General features: G+C 53.4%; 2 protein-coding genes across 2 annotated transcripts in view; one reads left to right on the top strand and one right to left on the bottom strand.

The window, feature by feature from the left end:
* Positions 1 to 1689, bottom strand: part of SUFU (SUFU negative regulator of hedgehog signaling) — a 127292-nt gene extending 125603 nt beyond the window's left edge. The window contains exon 1 of the mRNA XM_090057542.1: positions 1567 to 1689. Within this exon, the coding sequence (XP_089913668.1) occupies positions 1567 to 1688 (122 nt within the window). The 5' untranslated portion in view covers position 1689. The remainder of the gene's footprint in view (positions 1 to 1566) is intronic.
* ACTR1A (actin related protein 1A) lies at positions 1606 to 21338 on the top strand. Its single transcript, XM_090057544.1, has 11 exons — positions 1606 to 1734; positions 7527 to 7591; positions 8414 to 8489; positions 9688 to 9813; positions 10901 to 11025; positions 12125 to 12341; positions 13772 to 13864; positions 14727 to 14901; positions 15998 to 16059; positions 16415 to 16455; positions 17058 to 21338. The coding sequence occupies exons 1-11, from the start codon at positions 1687 to 1689 to the stop codon at positions 17158 to 17160; spliced, it is 1131 nt and encodes a 376-aa protein (XP_089913670.1). The 5' UTR covers positions 1606 to 1686; the 3' UTR covers positions 17161 to 21338.
* Positions 21339 to 22599: the final 1261 nt, after the last annotated feature.

The following is a 22599-nucleotide window of genomic DNA, read 5'->3' on the forward strand; positions in this document are numbered from 1 at the left end:
CAGCAATGAGCCAGTTCAGGGGCATGTCGGTGACAGGGGAAATCTGTGGCAGGGACCTAGGTGTGTTGTGACCAGAATCATAGAAAGTGAGGCTGAAGGGACCACAGGAGGTCGCATCTAGTCCAACCATCTGCTCAAAGCAGGGCCAGCCCCAACTACAACATCCCAGCCAAGGCTTTGTTTAGCCAGGTCTTCAAATCTGCCAAGGATGGAGACTCCCCCTCTCTGGGCAGCCTGTTTCATTGCTTTACTACGCTCCCGGTGAGAAAGTTTTCCTAATATCCACCCTCAACTTCCCTTGCTGCAGCCTGAGTCATCTGCCCCCACTGAGACCAGCCCAGCTCTGTCTTCTTTGCAGCCCCCCTGCAGGGAGGTGGAGTCTGCTATCAAATCCCCCTCTGTCTTCTCTTCTCCAGACTAAATCAGCCCAGTTCCCTAGGCCTCTCCTCACCAGTCCTGTCCCCCAGCCCCACAACCACTTTCACTGCCCTCAGCTGGACTGGGACTCCACTGGTCTGCCTTGGACTGGGCTGTTATTTAGCCTGGTGCTCCTAAAAGATGGTCAACAACTGAACTACAGGTGTGGAAGGACACCCATGTGAAGAGTCTAAAGAAAAAAACGCTATTTAGAGGGGATTTGATAGGGAAATAGCCAATAAAGACACACAGAAGTCACAATCTGAGTGCTGCGCCTTCCTTTTTCTCATAAACCAGTGATTTGCAACCGGGGTGCCACAGTGCCCTGGGGGGTTCGTGAGATCCTTTCAAGGGTGCCAAGGCATGCACCACTTTGAGGTCCAACCACTCGATATTGAGGCAGAACAGCGGCGGTGGCGGCGGTGGAAGGAGGAGACCTACCCGGGGCTGCGGAGCCCGCTGCCCCACACAACGACGTAGAAGAACGTGCGTATTCAGAATCAGGCTCCTCAAGTCACCTGAGGACCCTTCAGGCTAAAACCAACGGCCTGCCCCGACAGCAGCATTTCTAGTCAGGCAGCGCCGAGGGGTGCCATTGGTCTCGTGACTCCTTATAATCCTTGTGGCTCCCTTGCCGACTCTTTGTCGAATAGCTGTCAAGGACCTGCTCCGCTTTTTAAAGGTCTCAACGTCGCACCCATCAGGCCGCCTTTCTTCTGCCCCTCAGCTGTCCCCTCGCTGCTCCTGGGCGTGAGGCTCCTAGTTCACAGCCCCGCAGAACGTTTGTCGTTGGTCTTCTTCTAAAGCCACCAGAGGCCTGCTGTGGCCAAGAGCCTCCTTCAAGGGACTACCAGTCCCAAGATGCACCGCCCCAGAACTACAACTCCCGGCATGCCCCGCAGCTCCACATGCCCAGAGGACTACATTTCCCAGCATGGTCCCCGCCCTCTGCCTAAGAAGAGCTCCCAGCATGCCCCGCAGTTCCCTCAAGGACTACATTACCCAGCATGCTCCGCTTCCCCACCCGAAGACAGATCCCAGAATGACCCACGCCCCGACTACATTTCCCAGCATGCTCCACGCTCCTCCACCTCATGAAGACGGGTCCCAGCATGCCCTGCGACCCCAGGACTACATTTCCCAGCATACCCCGCTCCGTTCTTATGAAGACTGCTCCCAGGCTGCCCCGCGCGGCGCTGCGTCCCTCGCGCATGCGCCCCGCGGCCCGGGCTGTGGCTCCCCGGCTGGTGTGTGCGGCGGGTGCTGGCCATGGAGTCCTACGACGTGATCGCGAACCAGCCCGTCGTGATCGACAACGTGAGTGCGGGGCCCGGCGGCCCCTGCGGGACTGGTGGGGGAGCGCGGGCATCGCCGCCCTTTGTCATCGCGGTCTCCGCCCCCCCTCCCCCCCTCCTCCGGCGCCGGCTACAGCGACGCGTCAACCGAGCTTGGCGCACACGGGCCGCTTGTTTTGCCTCCTGATTGGCTCCCGCTCCTGCCAATCTCCGCCCGAGGGCGCAACCTATCTTGCTAGCGAAACGGGTCCTCGGCTTCGGGGTGGGGTTGTGTTTTGACAGCCTCCGATTGGGTGTCCCGTCTGTCAGTCGCCCGCATTGCCCTTCTCCCCTGGTTGAGGCGGGGGAGCCCCGCCCCCCGGTGAGAGCCCTTGCGCTAATTGGTCGTGAGGGCTATCAGTCATTGTCCAGGCTTCGGGGTGTGGTGCCCCGGCCGTGGTCTGCCTTTTGACAATGGGCGCTGGGCCGTGGGGCCCCTCCCAGCATGCACTGCTCCATGTTGTGCTCTCACTGGGGTGGCCCCTCCCAGCATGCACTGCTCCATGTTGTGCTCTCACTGGGGTGGCCCCTCCCAGCATGCACTGCTCCATGTTGTGCTCTCACTGGGGTGGCCCCTCCCAGCATGCACTGCTCCATGTTGTGCTCTCACTGGGGTGGCCCCTCCCAGCATGCACTGCTCCATGTTGTGCTCTCACTGGGGTGGCCCCTCCCAGCATGCACTGCTCCATGTTGTGCTCTCACTGGGGTGGCCCCTCCCAGCATGCACTGCTCCATGTTGTGCTCTCACTGGGGTGGCCCCTCCCAGCATGCACTGCTCCATGTTGTGCTCTCCTTGGGGTGGCCCCTCCCAGCATGCACTGCTCCTTGTGCTCTCCTTGGGGTGGCCCCTCCCAGCATGCACTGCTCCTTGTGCTCTCCTTGGGGTGGCCCCTCCCAGCATGCACTGCTCCTTGTGCTCTCCTTGGGGTGGCCCCTCCCAGCATGCACTGCTCCTTGTGCTCTCCTTGGGGTGGCCCCTCCCAGCATGCACTGCTCCTTGTGCTCTCCTTGAGGTGGCCCCTCCCAGCATGCATTGCTTCGTGTTGTGCTCTCGCTGAGGTGGCCCCTCCCAGCATGCATTGCTCCATGTTGTCTTCTCACTGGGGTGGCCCCTCCCAGCATGCACTCCTCCTTGTGCTCTCCTTGAGGTGGCCCCTCCCAGCATGCATTGCTTCGTGTTGTGCTCTCGCTGAGGTGGCCCCTCCCATGCACTGCTCCATCGGGCTCTTGCTGGGGTGGCCCCTCCCAGCATGCACTGCTCTGTTGTGCTGTCCTTGGGGTGGCTGCTCCCAGCGTGCGCTGTTCTATCTCCAAGTGAGCGGGAGGAGCAGCTGCTGGAATTGACTGCTCCCAGAATGCACTGCTCCATCCCCAGCCATGCCGGCTCCCCACTAACATGGCCTGGTCCCGGGTCAGGAGGCTTCTCTTTGATCCCGGGCAGAGTCTCCCCTCCTTGGTGCCGTGTCAGCATCACGCGGGCAGGGCAGCTGCGGCTTCCGGGGCCCGTCCCTCAGGGCCTGGGCGAGCCCTGATGCCGAGGCCTGCAACAAACAGCACTATTCAGGGAAGGACCAGAGCAGGAGGGGGTGGAAGGGTGGCTTGTTGAGCCCCGTGAGTCACTCTCTGTCTCCTCCCTTCGGCTCTCCCGTGCCAACGCCCGGAGCAGATCTTGCTGTCCCAAATAGGGCTGCGCCCACGCTCTCATCTTTCTGCCTCACCTTGGGCAAAGGGTTTCAGGAATAACAAGTAGCATGTGGGATGGCTCGCCTGGCTGTCCTCGAGGCAGACCCTGTTTCTCATATACCTCCCGGCTTCACACCGTGCGGGGCCAGGCCAGGAATGCTGAACCGGTGCCAACTCCTGCTCGTATTGCTAATCATCCTTCTTGAATCCATTGCAAGTGCCCTCACACCTCTTTGCCAGCATGCCTTCCCCGGACATGTGTCCAGGTGTATTTTGGGGTTGCCGTGGCCCACTGGAAGTCAAGATTCCTGTTTTGCGCATCTCAGAAAACCTATTGTGGGTCCTGCCAGAGATGCAGCGCTGGTGTCTGCTCCTCCACCTGGCATTTCTCTTGGAGATCAGTGCAGCGATGTTGTCCAGTAATCAGAGCAGGGTTCCCAGCACTACGCATCACTGTCTTTGAAAGCAAATCTAGACTTAACAGATTGGTTCCTTTTTTCCTTATTCTTTTATGCACTCTGATGAGCTTGAGCAAGTTGCGTATCCTCTTTGAGCTTTGAGCTGTCCTCAGTAAAAACAGGATAACAATACTTTTCCCCACTAGGGTAAAACCCTTGCTAGTTCAAGGGTGAAAGGCCCCAGAGACCATGTCGTCGGTCAGCACAGTGCAGACACTCCAATGCCACAGTGAGGGGCTAAGGATGAAGGGACATGTAGCGGCTATCCAGGTCTGATTCTGCTCTATCCTGGGCACATCACATGGGGAATTTTTATCCCCTGCAAACGAAAGAAATCTTTGCTTTGGTTACATTGTGGGGCCAGCGTTCTTTCCTGGCATGGCTCCCAGCTCAGAGCCTGGCGTGACGTTGCAGTTTCAGTGCTGTCCATGAGCTAGGAGAGGGAGAATGTGGAAGCAGTGCAGAGGATGGGCTGCCACTCTGCACTCTTCCTCAGTGTCTTTTTTCCATTGTAAAGCGCTTTACAACAGTGGGCATTAACCCAGCTTTACAAAGGGGGAAAAATAAAGCAGGGGGATACGGACTGGCTCTGCTTCCAGTCCAGTTCTAGTATCTGAGCACTGCCAGGAAGTAGTGAGCAATCAATGCCACTGACATGTCTTGCTGATGCATTCTGCGTTAGTGAGCTGTGCTGTCAGCCTCAGGTCTTCAGCAAGGAGCACCAAGTCTTTCCAAAATGAGTTTTACCTATTGGGTGCAGCATCTTCCTGGCAAAATGGGCATCCGGTGGGAGCCCTGGTTGAAGTTGATGGGTTGGGCCATGGAGAACATAAAGCCAAACTGAGGATGGGGGTCAGACCCACTGGGCTAAGTTGGTGCAAATGCACTGACCTCTGTGGTTGTCTCCACCTGCATTAGCTGCGCGAGAGGGGTATAGTGTGTCTCTGTAACCTGAACACTGTTATTTTAGGCAGCTGATTTGTCATTACGAGCTATTGTTTCTTGATAGTGTAAGAACAAAGTCCACAGAAGGTGTGAGTGTCTGAATGTACACGCCTTAAATGCTGAAGGCTGTAAGCGAGGGAGGAACAGTAGAAAAAACCCTGGTCAGGCCCAGTTCATTCTCCTGCTCAGCATCTGCTCTCTACCACTGAGAGATGGAAGACGGGGCGAGATGGACCTAGGGCCTGACCCAGTAAAAGGCAGGTCTTGTTCTTATGTCTTCCTGTGGAGAAAATGCTGTTCAGTCTCTCAGTGAATTTTCGTAACCCCCCTGCAAAGTGGAGCAGTCCAACAACAGTGTGGTAATATAGACAGAGGGATTTGATTAAATTATTCTCACAGATTTTAAAACTTTAGGGTTTTTTTATCAGACTAAACAGGTGAGTGGTGCTGGTATAAGTGGTGAAAGGAGGAAGGAATTTAGGTTTTAATAAGCTGCACTACTATGGAAAGGGGGCGAGGGAGAACCATTTATTTTTGCTCTCCAGGGCAACAAGCCCTCTCCCCCCAGTTATTTCTTTCAGAACTGATTTGTAATCTGATGGGGTCTTTTTTACCACTAATGTCCTTTTCTGAGGGGCTCTACAGGGACTGTGAAAAGGATTATGTAGATCCAAGGGTCTGAAGCAAACAAATGCAGCTTGGTTTTGAAGAAGTGTTTTATGGAGAAGCTAACCAGGCTGGGAAACACCGTCTGCTCTTTTTATACAGCAGATGGGGAACAGTTGTGACCAGGTGGTTGCAGGGTCCTTGAAGTAACTACTGCATTTGGGTCCTGTCCTGCAAGACTAGTCTCCATTGAGCTCCAGTTTAGGTTTCTGAAGAACAAATGCATTCAGCTGACTTGGAACTTTTCAGTTACAAACACATAGCAGGCTGGAGCCTCCCCAGGATGTGATCGGCGAGCTCGGCCTGGCTGCAGGGTGTTTCCGATCCAGCGTTAAATAGGAGCATCATTGTTCGTCATAAACTGGTCCCCCAGAGCAGGCCGAGGTGGCAAGGAGTTGAGTCATTATCTAGACTGCAGCAGCGTGGCTGGAGGAGGTGGCGCTGCTGCATTTATCCGGCGTTAGCTACGGTGGATAACAGAGGACAAAACTGTCTCCCTGCCAGGCACGTAGCCCTCAAGTTAGCACGGAGGGAACTCGGCATGCCACTCTGTGTGCTAGCAGAGAGAAGAGAAAGAAAGACCCTTCCTACTGCACAGGCCGTTCCTCTGTCTGCAAGTAGTGATCTGCGGACGACTCTCGGCCCACTGCTGTGAGCAGGGCTCCTGTGAAGGGCATGACTGAGCCAGCATGGTTTAGGAAGGGTGCTGGACTCTGCCGCTGACTTGCTGAGTATTTTTGGACAGACTGGCTTGTGTCTCCAGCTGTATAGTGAGGATACTGATGGTGCCCCCCTTGGCTGGGTGCTGCAGGGATCGGGAGCGCTGTGTTAGCTGGAATCCCCTGTGGCTCTCAGAACAGCCCTCCTGGCTTACAAACCGCTCGCTGCAGTCTCCACAAGCACCCCGTTATTCGTCACTCACTCCGGCATGTGCTCACAGCTCCCCTCTGGTTGCAGTGTAATGGCTGCACCCTGTCCTCATCCACAAAGCCTCTTGCTTCAGTGAACAGGCCTCAGTGTGAGGCTCTGCCCTTGCAGAAGAGCCTGGGAGATCCCCCGAGGCCACTCACTGTTTCAAGATGCTCTTCCTACAGAGGGAGGAAGCGGGGAAGAAGAAGCTGCTGTCAGTGGCAGGGGAAGTGGTGGATGGGGTGAGATCGGCCACCCATCCAGGAGATGCTCTGTGCTGGGTTTTACCTGCTTTCCGTGCTGTTGCTGTGGTGCGGCTCTGCTTCCAGCCTTGCTCCTCTCCTGGTGCCACACTATCCACCCCACAACTACTTTAAATCGTCACCTGCCCAGAGGCTTTACCCTGTCTGGAACTGCCTTGCTTTTTGATCCTGGAGCCCCGTTACTTCCAAAGCCCTGTCCAACTCCGTTTTTCCTGTCTTCCACGTGGCCTTGCTCCACTGAAGATCCCTTCCTGTCTCCATCGCCCATATCTCCAGCCTTTCCTCCGTGGTGTGCCCGAGAGGCCTGTAAGCCTTTGTCTCCCCTTCCAAGAAGCATTTAACCCTTGACGAGGTTTTGGCTCAAGCCTGCCTCTTTTGCTCCATGTTGCTGTTTCCTCTAGCTATATGTTGTTCAAATGAAACTGGGCATCCTCTGGGGCTGGGAGTTGGTCAAGACTTCAGCATGCTTGTGATGCTGTAGCAGTAGAAATGTCTCTTTCTAGATGGCCCTGACAGCTTGGGGTTTCTTATGTGCAGAGGTGATGGCTGGATGCGCTGATGGCATTTGATGGCACTCTCCAGCTCTTGCGCTCGGGCCTGGAGAACAAGGCATGGTCAGCATGTGCTGGCACTTGCACCCTCTCGTGGTCCTCTGAATTTCATGCATCTTTTGATATCAAGAGTTGGCCACGAATCCTCAGTGGAGTCTGGCACAGAGGGAGAGGGCTGGTTCCACTGTACTTAAGCAAATGGCATAATAAATGGTTGTGAGCACAGAGTCCGTTACAATGAAATGAAGAATCATTCAACAGAGTTACTATTTTTTTTTCCCTTCTCTGTTCCTCCCACAGGGCTCAGGTGTGATTAAAGCAGGTTTTGCAGGGGATCAAATACCGAAGTACTGTTTTCCAAACTAGTACGTACTCTCCTGATTTTGTTGGGTGCTTGGTGTGTACTGGACTATTTGTGTGGTATGTGGAGGGGAAGAATAGCCTGCAAGTAAAATGAGAGACTGGAAAGATGGGAGGCTGTTGCTGGCCCTGTTAATTCATTATCATGTAGCGCCTCAATATTCTGAATTTGCTTGAAAAGTTGTAAGACTAAACAGTGCACTTGGAAGCCAAAGGTGGAATTAACTTTCGCCCACCTTTGTTTTCAGTCTCAGCTCGCTATTGTCCTTGCTCCTGTACAACTTTAAAGGAGGTCAGTGAGAGTGTTACCTGCAAGAGGATCCCAAGTGCTTGGACCTCTGTGCACAAAAGAGCTCTCTGACATGCTCACACGGGGGTGTCCTGGTCCCTTCCACGAGCACAGAGAGGTCATTACATTAGTCTGAAGTCAGTCATAGGACAGTATAAATGTGCATCTTTTTAGACTAGTTAAATAAAATATATATGTATCTTATTTGTTCTGTGTGTGTATATGTGTATATATACATAAATATATATTTGTGTGTGTATAAATGTATATAAATAAATAGAAATATGTATAGAGAGAGAACAAGCTTTTGTGAACCTGAGTTTATTTCATCTGATGCTGTGGAAGGATGTGCAGAAAGCAGAGTACAGTATAAGGCGAGAAATATGAATACAAAAGACAAGGAAGGGGTGGGGGGAGAGAGAAGGGTGGGTAGGGAGTAGAAATTGCTTCCCAGAGAAGAGAGCAGCCTGGAGGTTAGTGTTTGGGCACAGAAGAAGTACAGCATGGGAAGCACTAACATCTATAATCTCCCTTTCAGTGTGGGCAGACCAAAGCACGTGCGTGTTATGGCTGGTGCTTTAGAAGGAGACATTTTCATCGGGCCAAAAGCAGAGGTAAGGAAACATATTTGCTGCATTTACCTCTCGCTCTGCGTGCGCAGGAGGTGCAGCAGGTAGGATAGAAGTCTGTGGCATTGGGGGGGGGGAGTGGGAAGGAAGAAACTCATGCTCAGTCCAGTCCAAGCTGCCGTTTGTGCCCTCCAACCCCTAAGCCCAGTGCCATTGCATGATTCACTAAAAGGTGTTACAGTGGCTCAGAAACTGGCACCTGTTTTCACTGTCCACATTCCTAGGCTGGCTAAAGGATGCTGTTTTGGTTTGCTTATGGAGGTGCCTTTCCTCTGTGTCTTTATCAGACCTGGTTATTGAGGGCTTTGTGATACTTCCTGAGAAGGGGCAGTTCCAGCTTAGCATCTCAGCCTCAAACCAGTGTGCTGAATTACTCCCATCTCCCTGAACTCCCATGAAATCTTGAACTCTTGGTGGCATTCATTCACTTCTGGACACGTGCCCGGGGCGACAGGACAGCTGCGGTCCTTGCCAGAGGAGTGACGTGCTCCTGAGATTTGGGAGCAGGTTCCTGGAGATGAGTGACTGCCTGCAGCCCCTCTGCACATCTGTATTTGTGCCTCTTGAGGCAGAGCAGGTGATGGGGCTTTGTTTGTCTGCACCTGCACTCCTTGTGTTCAGGACCCTTAAAATCCAGATCTTGCCTCACCTTGGGTCTTCCCAGGCCAAGCCAGGAACCAAGCAAGAGGCCTGTGTTTCCCCACAGGCTGCTGCACGGTTCCTGGACTGTGTGGATTCCCGATTGTGCCCTCCCAAATGGACTTGTTTAGGGCTGAAATTGGTCTCTTGTAAAAACCCAGTTTGATCCCCATTGCAGCTTTCCATCAGGAAGCTAATGCACCAGTTCATTGATAGCTGTGGAGCAGCAGGAGGAGTTCTGTGGTGGAGTTCCCTGCAGGAATCCCCACTGCAAAATCGGGAGTCAGGATATGATTAGCATATATTAGAGAGAAAATCTCTTCTTTATCCTGGGCAAATATCTGTGGGAAGGGAGGTTGTAACTAATGTACAGTCCTTGCCCTTTAAAATTCCTTTCGGCCTCTTTAAATACAGCATCTCGTTGTCATGCAGTGGGATTTCTGACAAGCAGATCCGTCTGTCAGAGGCGCGGTGATGTCACTGCCTAACAGATGGTGCCGAGCTTGTTTGGAAATCTCTGTGGTCTTGTTTTTTTGTTTGCTAGGAGCACAGAGGCCTCCTCTCAATCAGGTACCCCATGGAGCATGGCATCGTGAAGGACTGGAATGACATGGAGCGCATTTGGCAGTACGTGTATTCAAAAGACCAGCTTCAGACCTTCTCGGAGGAGGTGAGCTGCTGCATTTCACATGGGCCCAGAGCTCGCCGAGTACAGCGTCAGGGCGTCTAGGCTCTGGCATCTTTCCTTTGCTCTTCTCAGCAGAAGCTCTGAACGTGCCTATGTAATTAAGTTGGGCATTAAGTCAGGCATTATCATTTTATTGTAATACATTGTTGGAGAAGTACCTGACCAGAAGCCTTGAGTAATCTAAAGTTACAGCTTGCCTGAAGATCCAGCGTTCATGCTCTGCATTCGCACGTTAATGCGTCCCTGATGGGGCAGGAGTTCTAACTTTTCCTGTTCTGCCTCTGTTGCAAATCTGCAGCCAATGCTAGTAAATGAGGACTGAAGTGAGTGAGGAGACCTAGTCAGGGCTTGTTGTATTTTTCCAGCTCTGTTGGAAACATAGTGACATGGCTTTGAGCAGACGCATGGGGAAAAGACCCATTAGATCATCTTGTCCATCTCTGACAGGGCACGGTTGTTCCCTGGACTTCACCCAGTCCAGCTTTATCTGCCCCAGGTCCTGAGGTGTTTCCACCCTCCCAGGCGGTTTCGCAGCTTGACAGAGCTCTGGTGGAAGTCCTCCCTCCTCTGCAGTCTTTCACCTCTGGGCTGCTGCTTTTACCCAGTAGTTTAAAATGGATGAACAGGAGTTGTTCTCAGACCTATTTCCAGTTACCCAGACTCATCTAGGGCTTCGGGCTGAGAGAGCGGTGTTGCCCTCTGATCACTGCCTGGGCATCCAAAGGCTGTGCCTAGCTGGCCTCTGTGGTGAGTGAAGGGCAACAGGACACTTGCGTGCTGTCATTCATGCCAAAGCCCCATAATCCAGAAGTATAGCCACTTTAGTGTGGTCCTGAGCACATGCCTGTAGCTGCTGTCAGGCCTTTGTCTCATCTGCTCCCTGATGCATGCCCAGGGTGCATTAACCTGGTTTCACTGCTGAATTTCCAGGCTCTGACATGCACTGAGTAGGAGCAGGGGGGTGGGACATGCCTCTCTCCATAGAGGCAGTGCAGAGGTGTCCAAAGAACCAGGCAGCGAACTCCTCAACCGGGTTGCTGAGCTGAGCTCTGCTCTCTTTCTAATCCAGCATCCTGTGCTCCTGACGGAGGCTCCCCTGAACCCCCGTAAGAATCGAGAGCGAGCTGCCGAGGTTTTCTTTGAGACCTTCAACGTCCCAGCGCTGTTCATCTCCATGCAAGCTGTGCTCAGCCTGTAAGTACCTGCTCTCTCGCCACAGCTCAGCCAGAAGGGGAGGAACATGAGCATGAGGCTGTCCTGGGAACTGCTCCTTTGGGAGGTTGCTCTTGAAATGTCTGGTTGTGTTGCAGGGGATGAACCTGTGATGCTTTTGGGGGAGTTAGAAACCTTTGAATCATTAGGCTGTGCCTACACCAGCTCTTTAGAGCCCCACACTTCCCAGGCCTTGTTCGTGTGAGGTGCACACACTTCAGCTCCCTGTAAAACCTACCCTTTGCAATGAGAATTAAACGTCAGACCTCTGGATCCAAAAACAGGGGTCACCACTGCCAGACCCAGAAGACCCAGAGTCTCCTTAGGCTCCAGCAGGCTCAGCTTCCCCATCTAGGCCCCACTGGGTAGGGCTGGGCCAGAGCAGGGCATTGAGTAGCTGCAGGTTCCCCCTAGCTTGACCCGTGGGAGCATGAGTGTAAACAGCTGTCCTGGCTTGCTACCCTTTTACCACCATGTGATCTAGACCTGCCCAGAGCAGGGGTCTGCAGTGGCTAAAATGCAGGCAGCTGCCCAGCACCTTGACTAAACTGCTGCCATGAGGGGAGGTGATCTAATCAGAGCCATGAACCTCTCTGTATGGCCTGGTGTTAACAGCCACTCTCCCGGGTGAGGAGAACTCGGGGCTTGTGCTGCCTACTAATAGCACGCACTAATTAGTGGAGGGGTGAGAGCTGGGTGAGACAAGTTGTTCCCTTCAGCCCAATCAAAAGGATGGCCCTGAGGTGGGGGACTGTGAGCAGGTGATGGTGTTTGAGTAGCTTGGCCAGAAATGATTGCTCCAGTCCATCTACAAGCACTTCCACTGCATGATTTCTTGAAGCAGGATGTTCTCAATCTGTTTTGAGCAGGAAGCTTTGCAAATAGCTTTGCTTTTGTCTGCTGCCTTGTTTCAAACACAACAGTAGCACGGGGAGAAATCAGGTTTCGTCTAAAATTCTGAGTGCGTGTGGTGGGGGGTAGTATGGTCAGGGTCTCTGTTGGGTTGGGTCCGCTGTCAATCCTTGTGAAGCCCACTAGCATTTTTTTGCTCTGGAATGTGATCCTCCCCCCTTTGCTGTAGCTACGCAACGGGCAGAACCACGGGGGTGGTGCTGGACTCCGGGGATGGCGTGACTCACGCCGTCCCTATTTACGAGGGCTTCGCAATGCCTCACTCCATCATGAGGATCGACATCGCCGGCCGCGACGTCTCCCGCTTCCTTCGCCTCTATCTTCGGAAAGAAGGCTACGACTTCCACACCACGTCGGAGTTCGAGATCGTCAAGACCATCAAAGAGGTGCCTGGCTTTCTTGGTGTTTCCCCTGCCTGCGGTTAATTTCTATGCCCTCTGTGAAAGGGGGATGAGAAGCAGTCCTAACTGGCCCCTTAGCAGAGAGGGCACAGTGTGTTCCCTGCCCCCAAAGTGGGCCACTGAACTTGAACTCTCCTGTTCCTCACAGAGGGTCTTCATGTTGTGATTAAGCCCTGTTGGTTAGGTTAGCATGAGGGGAACAGCTCTCAGGTGGAGAGAACTCTCCTTGATTGGTTTTCCAGCACAGTCCTTGAGATCACACATGCGTGCACGCAGGGTCAATCCTTGAAATTTCTGAGTCAGTCTTGGGGGAATTGGGGATTGCTTTCTGCTTGCGATGTCTTGCTAGTGAGGGGTAGCGATGGGATGATCTGTTTTTACTCAGAGACCTGGAGTAAAATGCTACCAGAGCTGCTCCTTTATCTCAAGTCCTTGGATGAGTTTCAGCTCAATGACCAAACATGGGGAGTTAATCTTACCACCTGCTGCTGCTTCTAATTTGTCAGAGCTGGTTTCAGAATGGGGGGAGACTTCCACACCGTCTCTCTTCAGCAGCCTGTGGACTGGCATTTCCAGTGGCCAGAGAGCAATACTAGAGAACTGTATTTGCTTCTCTGGGTCTCACGATGCTGATTTACGTAAAGCCCCAGCTCTAGGAGACGAGTGATGACATAACAATCTCAGCTTCTGTTTTAAAAAATAAGCTTTTAGTGCTTGTTGTTCTAAAGACAAGCTTGAAAACATGACCCCTCCTCCCTGCAAAGGCTCAGCACCCAAAGGCAGAGAGAGAACCCCAAGCTGCTGCCTTTTCAGTCTCACAGCACAAAACAGTTGTCACTTATTTGACCTTCTAGGGCAGGGCATGTCAGGGGTTTCAGAGAGAGGGAAATAGTTGTAAGAAGGCTTCAGCCTGTCTAGTCAGGATGTTTTTGCTTTGCAGTGAACTCCAGTTCCTTTCCAGTGACCCTTCAGAGGTGATAGAAACATAGCGGTGAGAGATTCACATTTGTGCATGGCCCAGATCAGCACAAAGTCAAAGCAGCAAAACTTCTTGCAGAATAAAAACAGCAGAAAAATCCATTGGAGCACGTATTCTGTGAGCCCCTACGGCAACATAGCTGTGCTGACCGCTGCAAACTTGGTCCAGCTGGGGCAGAAAGCCCATGGGGGCATGAGTTACTCAGAACTGACTGCCACAAGCACTGTGCAGTGGCTTGGCATAGACTAATGTGTTTCAGTTCAGGTGGGGCCCCAAAGGAAATGTGGCTTCCTGGTAGAAAATGTTGCTGGAATTTCTCTTCTTCCAGAGAAAATCCTGGGGGTTTTATCCAAAAGTCCCTCATTTTCTTTCAACAGAAGAGTTTATTGGAAATGTCCTGACCAGCATTCCTCTTCCTGCTCCTCTTTCCCTGCAGCGTGCCTGTTACCTGTCAATAAACCCGCAGAAGGACGAGACATTGGAGACCGAGAAAGCCCAGTACTACCTACCGGATGGAAGCACTATTGAGGTTTGTAAGGACACGTGCTGGGTGATGGCTCACAGGGAGTTCTGTTTTCTTGCTGCCCCTGGCTGTGGTGGGATCTCTTGATAGAACATGGTTGCAGGTGGAAAAGGATTTCTTCTAACCGGCTAGAAGAGTTACCTGACTTACCTCTTTAAAGAGCTACAGGAACCATTCAGGACACTTTAAGTTTTTTGCCTGAGTGTGGCTTCCTCCTTTGGGTTGCAGCTCTTGCCAGAATCTCAGTGATCAGTCAAAACGTGGTTCCCAGTTAATGGTGTTTGATTTGCAGTAAAACTAGTGAGCCTGAGATCCAGGTGCTCCACAGTGCAGGGGTCCGTGCTGGTGAACTTCCAGGCAGGGCAGGCACACAGGGTGAGTGGGCATCAGCTCAGCGCAAATCCAGGAGCAATTCTAGATGTGGTTTTGAACTTCTCTAGTGGTGCAGGTAATGATCGTTTTGAGGAGTAACCGAGAGGCTCCTAAAGGGTAAAACCTTCCTGGTGATGTCTTAGAGAGAGGAGGTACAGGGTCTTGCTTAAGATATCAGACTTAACTAGGGAATCTGGACTCCGCTCTTGGTCCTAGCTCTGCTGCTGACTGGCTGAATGGCCTTGGACAAATCATTTTATCTGTTTTTTCTCTCATGAAGTAGTAATTTTAGAGCCACAGAGCTATACAGTGGAAAGGATTCCAGGTTACTCTGTGTTAAAGGGAGCAGCCCTCTCTTCACCAGGCTAACGGTTCAGAGCCCAGACATGAGCATTCAGACTTTGTTACTCTGAAGTTTCAGCTAAGAAGCTCCAAAACGTGGGACCCTTGGTACAGAATTGAATCGGGATGCTTTGTTCCCTGGTGTTGGCTGCAGATTGGCCCGGCCCGTTTCCGAGCCCCAGAGCTGCTGTTCCGGCCGGACCTGATCGGAGAGGAATGCGAAGGGCTCCACGAGGTGCTGGTCTTCGCCATTCAGAAATCTGACATGGACCTGAGGCGAACGCTCTTCTCCAACATCGTGCTGTCTGGCGGCTCCACGCTCTTCAAAGGTCCTTGCTCCCATCTCTCTGCCTTGCCTATGTGCTGCGAACTGCTGTAATGCTCCTGGGAAAGTGTCGTGTGTCGACTCCTATCCTAGGACTGCCATTTGCTCTATGCCAAAGACGACCAACCTTCTTTGCTGGTGGGCTGCAGATTAGCCCCGGGCCCTCTGTCACTCTGATCCCCTTCCCCGAGGCAGTCTCCTGCTCGGCTTTCTGCTTCCTGCCCTCTCTGCCACAGTCGGCCACCCCTGCTAATGCAAGCCAGCCATTCTGGCTCCCTGCCACCTTGCAGCAAGGTGCCGCAACAGCACTAGCTCTGGCAGCTGCCCCTGGAGAGCTGGTTGTTGGCTCCAGTCACTGGTGTAGGTTACACTGGTCTTGTACACCAGAGTAAGCTGTACTGGTGTTAACCCATGATAGGTCTGGGGCCTAAAGAAATTTCCTATTTCCCTGATAATCCTGCTAGTCTCATGTTTGATCTCGTTAGCTCTAGTCCTCCCCCTCTGCATGTCTGTCTCTCTCTCGCTCTCCTCCCTTCCTTTGGATCATTCCTCCGGCTCTTGTAGACCTTTCAGAGGTGTCTGGCTCCTACCTGTGCCGGGTGAAGCTCTCTCCTGGCTCAGTGTCCTTTCCACTGCCCCCGGCCTCACCTTGCCTGAACCAGGCTCTTTCTGCTCCTCCACTCCTCTGTTCTAGGATTGCTCCCTTAAATATGCAGGAGGAGCTGTGGCATCTGTTCCAAGGGACATCTTGACTTCTGACATGCCCAGACTCCCCTGATCCCAGCTAACAGTCTGCTACATTTACGGAGAGTTGACTTGCTTGCAGTGCCATGCAGTGGGTCACATAGTAACGGCACTTGGGTAGTGCTCAGGGACAAACTGAGATGGGAGCTGGGCATAATAGATGCCACACAGAGCATCTAGCAAAGCCCCAGCATTTCTGGTGCATGGATCAACTGACTCGTTTGCTGCATAGTCTTCCCAGATGTCTGTGCATAGGACTGCAGGGCTTGCTCGTCAGATGCCTGTGGGATGAAGCCCTGCTGTGTCTGTAGTCACTCAGCAGCCCAGGCTGACAGCCCCTTTCCTCTTCTGCGCAGGTTTCGGCGACAGGCTCTTGAGCGAAGTGAAGAAGCTGGCCCCCAAGGATGTCAAAATAAGGGTAGGCACACCCTCTCCTCCAGGCTCCCTTTTGCCCCTTGGCCTGGTCTGGTGTCCCCCCGAGTCCATATAACAGGCAAGGCTGAGGTGGCTACCTGGTGCTGGACTCTCTGAAGCAGCCCAGGCGCTCTTTTAGGATCTTGAGCAGCATCTCGTTGGCAAGGTGCCACCACGCAGCCCTCATGCAGGGGCATGGTCTACAAACCTCTTACCATTGGGGTCCCCTTGCAGTGTAACCTGATGGTGGAGGATTGCCTAATGTGATATACTGGGGAGACCTGGGGTATCTCAGAGATGTGGGGAGCAGTGGGCATCCTGGCAGGGTAGTAATTGAAGCGCCTCCCTCTCTCCTACAGATATCCGCTCCTCAGGAGAGGCTATATTCCACATGGATCGGGTACGTAAAGCACTTTGTAGCGCAGTGCAGGCTCAGAAAACAGTGCTTCCATCACGACTCCCGTACACTGGGCCTAGAGCCGTGAAAGCCGTGTTGTGTTCCGTGCGTCTGGCCGTAGTCCCTCGCAAAGCCACGCTGGACTGCAGCCAGGGACCAGTCTGTCCCCTCACTGACTGTGCGAGCTTGTTGCCATCTCTTGCCCTGTTGCATGGTATTTTAATGGCCAGCCTATTGGTAGGGGCAGATCCTGGGTCTCTGAGGCAAGTGCCCTTAGGCCTGACTCCCCACTGGTACTGCAAGGAGTTGCTGTGGATTCAGACCGAAGCGAGAGGAGTATTGGGTTTTTCACTGTCCAGCGTATGGGGCTGTAGAATAACACCGCTGTCTTTCCTGACTGCCTGGCTTCGGCTCCCCCATGGAGCAGGTGGGGACAGTGACAGGTTGGCAAATTAATCGGTAGGGTCCCAAAGCTGATGGGAGGCAGATTGACTGGGTCTCTGGGGCAGGGGCTGTCTGCTCTGCAGAGAACAAGCAGGAGTTTGCGGCCCAGAGAGCTGTTGGCCTGTCCCAGGCTGCTCACATGCTTGCCTTTTCCTCCCCAGGGGCTCCATCCTGGCCTCACTAGACACCTTCAAGAAAATGTGGGTTTCAAAGAAGGAATATGAAGAAGACGGAGCCCGCGCCATCCACCGGAAAACCTTCTAGTCCTGGGCTGCGTCCTGGGTCTCTTCAGAGACTCGCTCCACTTCTAAACTCGCTTTTCTGAATCCGGGTGTCTGTGAGGAGCTGCCTCTGTGTGTGCGTGTGCGCCAGCATGCCCCAAATGTCACTGAGCAAGGAGGGGAGGAACAGGAGGACATGAGGACGATCATTATTGTTGTTACTTTAGCGGGGGGACATTGGCCTGAACTTCTCCAGAATGACCCATTCCTCTTTTCTTTTCTTTGTCATCTCTAATTTTGATATTGTGGCCACAGCCCTTGCTCTAGAGAAAGGGAACAGCTTAATGAACTCGCCAGAAGGGAGCTGACTGCTGCCAGCCACCCAGTGGGATGCTAGCTGGGGAGCCCTACACCCCACCCGGGAGCATCTGAGCCCTGGGAATCCATAGCAGAGCCGCTTTAGGTCCCGGCTGTGGGTCAGCAGGAAGCATCCCGCACTGGCCTGTTCATTTTGGGGGATTTTTTAAGTTGTTTTTATTTTTATTTTTTATAAGGAATAGCATAGCAGGAGCGGCGCGTGAATCTGTAGCCTGATGTGTGGGGTCTGGACTGCGGCTGCCTGGCTGGAGCATTCGTGGCTCAGCTGTAGTTGGTCCTGCATGGATTTAGAACGAAGCAGCCCCTTGCTGGCTGTGCCTGTACTAGACAATTGTTCTTTTAGGGTCTGGTTTAATAACCCTTGCTCCTCTCAAAGCAAGTTCCCGGGGTGGGGGCAGGCACGCTTGCGTGCTCTGGCTTGCCCGCGCTTGCTTGTCCTCTCAAGGTTTACAAGGCTGCGTCCTCTCTGTAAGAGCTGAAGCTGCGGCTTCCTCCTTTCTCCCACAGCCAAGCAAAGGGACTATCTGTTGTCAGCCAGACGCAACCTCTTGCTTTTTATCCATCTCTGGGCAAAACGCATTGAGGAGGTGCACAGTACCCCTAGAATTATTTATTTAAATGTATGGTGATATCCTCTGGATTGCTGGCTGGGCTGAGGTTTCACTGGGTCCCCTTCCCGATCCCCTTCATCCCCAGTTTGTTCCATTGGTTAATGCTAACACTAACCTCCATAGCACATGCTTAGTGCAGCGGCTGGCCAGTCCTCCCATGCTCCTCGGTAACTTGTTTAGAGTCCATGTTCTCTATGAATGCACTCGATGAGAGGACAATAAACTATATCCGGATGTTGGCATTAGCAGGTCTCTGAGCAGCCGTTGGCTTCCACAGCTCCTCGTTCCACTCCAGCATTACACCATTAACGCCGCCGGCTTTCCTGTTGGCTGCTGTCGCTGTAAGCGCCATGTGTGCGCCTCCCGGGGGCCAGGTGGGTTTGGGGACGGGTGTCACCTGGTGCTTTTTCCTTTTCAGTACTGGGTTTTGTTCAGACCACTGCTAAGAACCAAGTCCTGCCCCTGCGTTAGGCACTTGTGCGTAGAAGGGAGTGCAGCAGTATTGTGTAGTCAGCGTAGCAGCCCCATACCTGGACAAGGAGCTTTGTTCAGGGGGGGAGAAGGGAGTCAAGTTACCAAAGTAGCAAGAGCGTTTTCCTCCTGTGCACGTTGCACTTGAGGGGTGTGGATGGGAGCGGAGGCTGGACGGTTTAGCTTGGTGGTATTTTTTTCAACCCACCCTGTTTTTAATGTGTGCCCTACCTGGATGTGCTGGTATCCCTCCCCCTAGTTAAGAGGATGAAAGTTGCTTTATTTCTGCACTATAAAAAGCCTGTCTCTATCAAAGATGGACGCAGACATTGTGCTGCTTATAAAAGGTTGGGGAGGGGAGGAGTGTTTATAGCCTACCCTTTTGGAAACCCATGCGGACCGCAAATGCAGCGAGCTTGAGTGTATGTAACATGTAACACATCCCTGCCTCTGTGTTGAAAAGAAATCTGGAAACTCTGGTTCACCATTTTCATGTGGTGGTGCTTTCTATCCACCCTAGCACTAGATTTGCTGCAACAACTGCCTGGTACAGCCTGTGGGCACCAGGAGAGGAGGAGACGGTAGAACAGTCTCATGGTCTTCAGGGGCTTCCTGACCAGGCACTAACATATCCGTCAGTTCTAGGCTGCAGTGGAAAAGATTTGTTGACAAAGAGATGCCCCTGGGTGAGGCTCTGATGCCTGGGTGAGCGGTGGCTTCTCTGCTTAGGGAAACAGGAAGGCTGGGAGCGATGCCCCGTTGGAAGAGCTGCAGCTGCACCCAGTGCTAAGGGGGGTGGCGCAGGCCAGTTCCTCTTCAGTACAGCTTTACAGCAGGGCTGTATCGGCGCAGGTCCAGCACGGCTGCAGAAACACCAGGAAGCCGTATGTATCTTGGTTTCCAGCGGGGCAAGGACAAGCCTTTCAAAGGACTGTCTGCACAGATTTTCCAGAGCACTGCTCATGCCAGCACTTACTCTGCAATGGGATTGCCTTTCTGTGGTTTTGCCAATCCACTGCTGAAGAGGCGCTCCCATTCCCGAATAGACGCGTGCGCAGGGGCTTGTTCCAGAATGGCCGTTCTCCTAAATTCACGCTGACCTGATCCCTTGTCAACTTGTACGTAGAGCCTTAGCCTAAGTGTTGCCTCCATGTAGAACAGGAATCCTTCCATTAGTATATAGAGAAATATTTACTACAGCACTGCCCTTGCTTTGAAAAATACAGCCCTGCCTGCCATAAATTGACAGTGCCCACAGCTTGGGCAAACGGCACTGGGGTTGCATGTCCTGTCTGCTCTCAGACCGTCCTTCTGTTGCCTTGCCAAGCACCCCTGGCACTTGTGGGCAGGAGGCAGTTGCCTTTTGGAACTGGGGCCAAATGCTGCTGATTGCATCTTTTAAGGGGAGTTTCTGTGGGAAGAAGGCTGCTGTGAAGGCAGGCAGTGGCTTAGAAATAGGGAGATGTGTAGGTGGCAGCACACACACAGCCTGGGATGCTGGGTGTTGTAACAGAAGAGCTGAAGGCAGGGAGTGCCAGTGGGCAAAGCCTCCTGTAGCAGATGATAAAGCTCTTCCATTTTTACTGCAGTTTAAGCAGACTCCGACCTACTTGCATGCCCGGGGCAATGCTAGTGCAGCCCCTCATGTGCGCATGGCCTTGTAAATCAGTGCCTGTTTCCCAGTTTGCACCTGCTGCCCTCCAGTCTACCTGCACCAGAAGGGCTCAAGACGGTTCTTCACATGCCAGCGGGCTCCACAGGGCCCCTGGCCACTCTGGGACCTGGCCACTGATGGGGCCAAGCACTCTCGAACACCTGCTCATTCACTTTACAGCCTAATTTAATCAAATCCCTTAGCCTGGAGGAGGAAGGTGGACGGGGGGTGGTAGCTTGCCTTCAGCTGAAACCACAACCCTCTCCCCTCTGCTCCCTTTCTCCAGTGCTACACCTGGGCGCAGCTGTTTGGCTACACCATCTAACCCAACCTTAAAAAACATACTCTCTTAACCCTTTCTGGGATGTAAAAGGGAGAAACAGACTTAACGTAATTCCCAGAGACAGTAACTGCTCCTGACTTGATCACAGCCCGCAGCAATTCTGTGCGTCTTCCCAGTTGACACTTGCCGCTAGGGAGCACACTGAGAGGAGAGGATTTAGGCCACAGACTCTCATTTGCATGAGCAAATTCCACTTTCCCCCCTTCTGTTTGCATGATTTCCGTCAGGTTTGCTTTCCAAATCCAAGCGGGTTCAGCATGGCGGGGGCTGTCTCGCAACGTGCTCCCCGGTTTGTGTGTAGAAAGCAATGCACTGCAGTAGGGAACGTACTTTAGTGCCATACCTTCAGCATAAGTAGTGCCTGCCTGCAATGCCAGAGGGCGGGGGTTCGCCCGATGCTCCTGGGACGTTGCATGAAGCACAAGGGCAGTGCTGAGAGCACTCGTGCAGTCGGCACGTGTGCGACAAGGGCCTGGCTGGTACAGAGGCTCCATTCGGTTGGGTTTTTCTCGGTTGCGCATTTCCAGCTGACGCTGGGCTGCTGCTTAGTCTCCTCCTAACTGCATAACAAATCATTTTGCTTTGAGAGAAGGACCCATGAGAGCTGAGAGCCCCCACCCTCCCCCTGGTTAAGAAGAGCAAGTTCTGCTAAGAGCCTGTTCCACCGGGAAGTCGGTCGTATTTGTTGGTGCAGCCTCAGACGCGCGGCGTGGAGGGAAGGGAGCGACTCCTGTGTTCATGTAATAAATACCTTGGGCAGCATGGCACGTCTCCACGCTTCCTTTCTTCCTTCCCTGACCCCAGCCGAGCTCCCCCTCACCCTGCCAGCAGACTGAAGGTGCTTCCTCACACTTGTTCCCTCGCCTGCCCTGGTAGCCTCGCACCCCTGCTTGTGCCCAACGTACTTCAGTAAAGTTCATCTGAACAAATCCACACATCTGTGTGCTGGAAACCTTAAGAGGACAGCCTCTGCCCCGGAGCCAGGAAAGGCCAAATTGCATTCCACCTCCTGTGGCGAGATGGGCAGCGCTGCGGGGGCTGATGCGAGCTGGGGGTTTGAGCCCATATCCCAGCAACCACAGCCCCATCTTTATTCTGGTTTTGCCTCCGTTGTGCCAAAGGCAGCGGAAACTGAAGAAGGCTGCGGTTGTGGGAAGTCCGGGTAGGCGACCAGGATCGCTCAGGTTTATCTCAGCAGGTGGAGTTGGAGAGGGGCGGGTGGATGTAGCAACCCTCAACACTTGCCTCTTGGTCCTGGGCGGGGAACGTGCTCTTAGCAGCTAAAGGCGCCGGTACACAAGGCTCCTCACCTCCACCACGTTAACAGCTTGCTAATGCACCAGATGGTTTGGGCAGGAAAGGGGTAGCAGCCGTCTTGGCACGGTGGGGACCAGGCCCAGGAAAGCAGCAGCCGAGGGGAGCTTTATGTGCCTGAAGGACGCGGAGGTGCAGGGATAACCCTGGCATGCCCAGTGCTATCGAAGGTGTAACAGAGCCAGTGCTGCCCGGCAAGGCTCTCCCCGCCCGAGGTTTCACGCAGTACTTGGGAGGTGCAGGCAGAAGAGCACCTCACGTGTTTTGAGAGTGGCGGCTGCGGCTGGGGAGGCTGAGGCCACAACTTTGTTACGAAGCACCGAGGTGGAGGGATGTGGTGAAGTAATGGACAGAGTGTGAGCAGACGGGTGACCCGGCAACCTGCTGTGACCACGCACGCTCCCCTGCAGCAGGTGGAAGCTGGATCGCGCTAACCGACCACCCGGGCAGGTCCTCGCTGCCCAGCTTCCCCCGCCTGCAGAAGAGCAGAGAGGGAACACCCCCGGCAAGTGAGCGATGTACCCACCAGCGGGCAGGCCTGTTCCTCCTGCGTCCGGTGGAGGTGGGGGAAACGCACGCGTGCACTTCACCCCCACTGTGTCCCTACACCAGGGACAACTCTCAACACACACCTGAGAGCAATGGCCCAGGATGAGGGACCCCCAAGTAAACGGGAGCATGTGGGAGCATGAACAGAGCAGCATCCCCAAG

Source organism: Crocodylus siamensis, chromosome 7 (genome assembly GCF_052110815.1).
Source record: "Crocodylus siamensis isolate JL-2025a chromosome 7, ASM5211081v1, whole genome shotgun sequence".
Lineage (NCBI taxonomy): Eukaryota > Metazoa > Chordata > Crocodylia > Crocodylidae > Crocodylus > Crocodylus siamensis.

What these genes read in the sequence shown, in the direction of transcription:
- ACTR1A (XM_090057544.1), top strand. Translation starts at nt 1,687, where the DNA reads ATGGAGTCCTACGACGTGATCGCGAACCAGCCCGTCGTGATCGACAAC. An exon ending in TCATCGGGCCAAAAGCAGAG is followed by an intron (nt 8,490 to 9,687) that starts GTAAGGAAACAT and finishes TTTGTTTGCTAG; the next exon opens with GAGCACAGAGGCCTCCTCTC. An exon ending in TCGTCAAGACCATCAAAGAG is followed by an intron (nt 12,342 to 13,771) that starts GTGCCTGGCTTT and finishes CTTTCCCTGCAG; the next exon opens with CGTGCCTGTTACCTGTCAAT.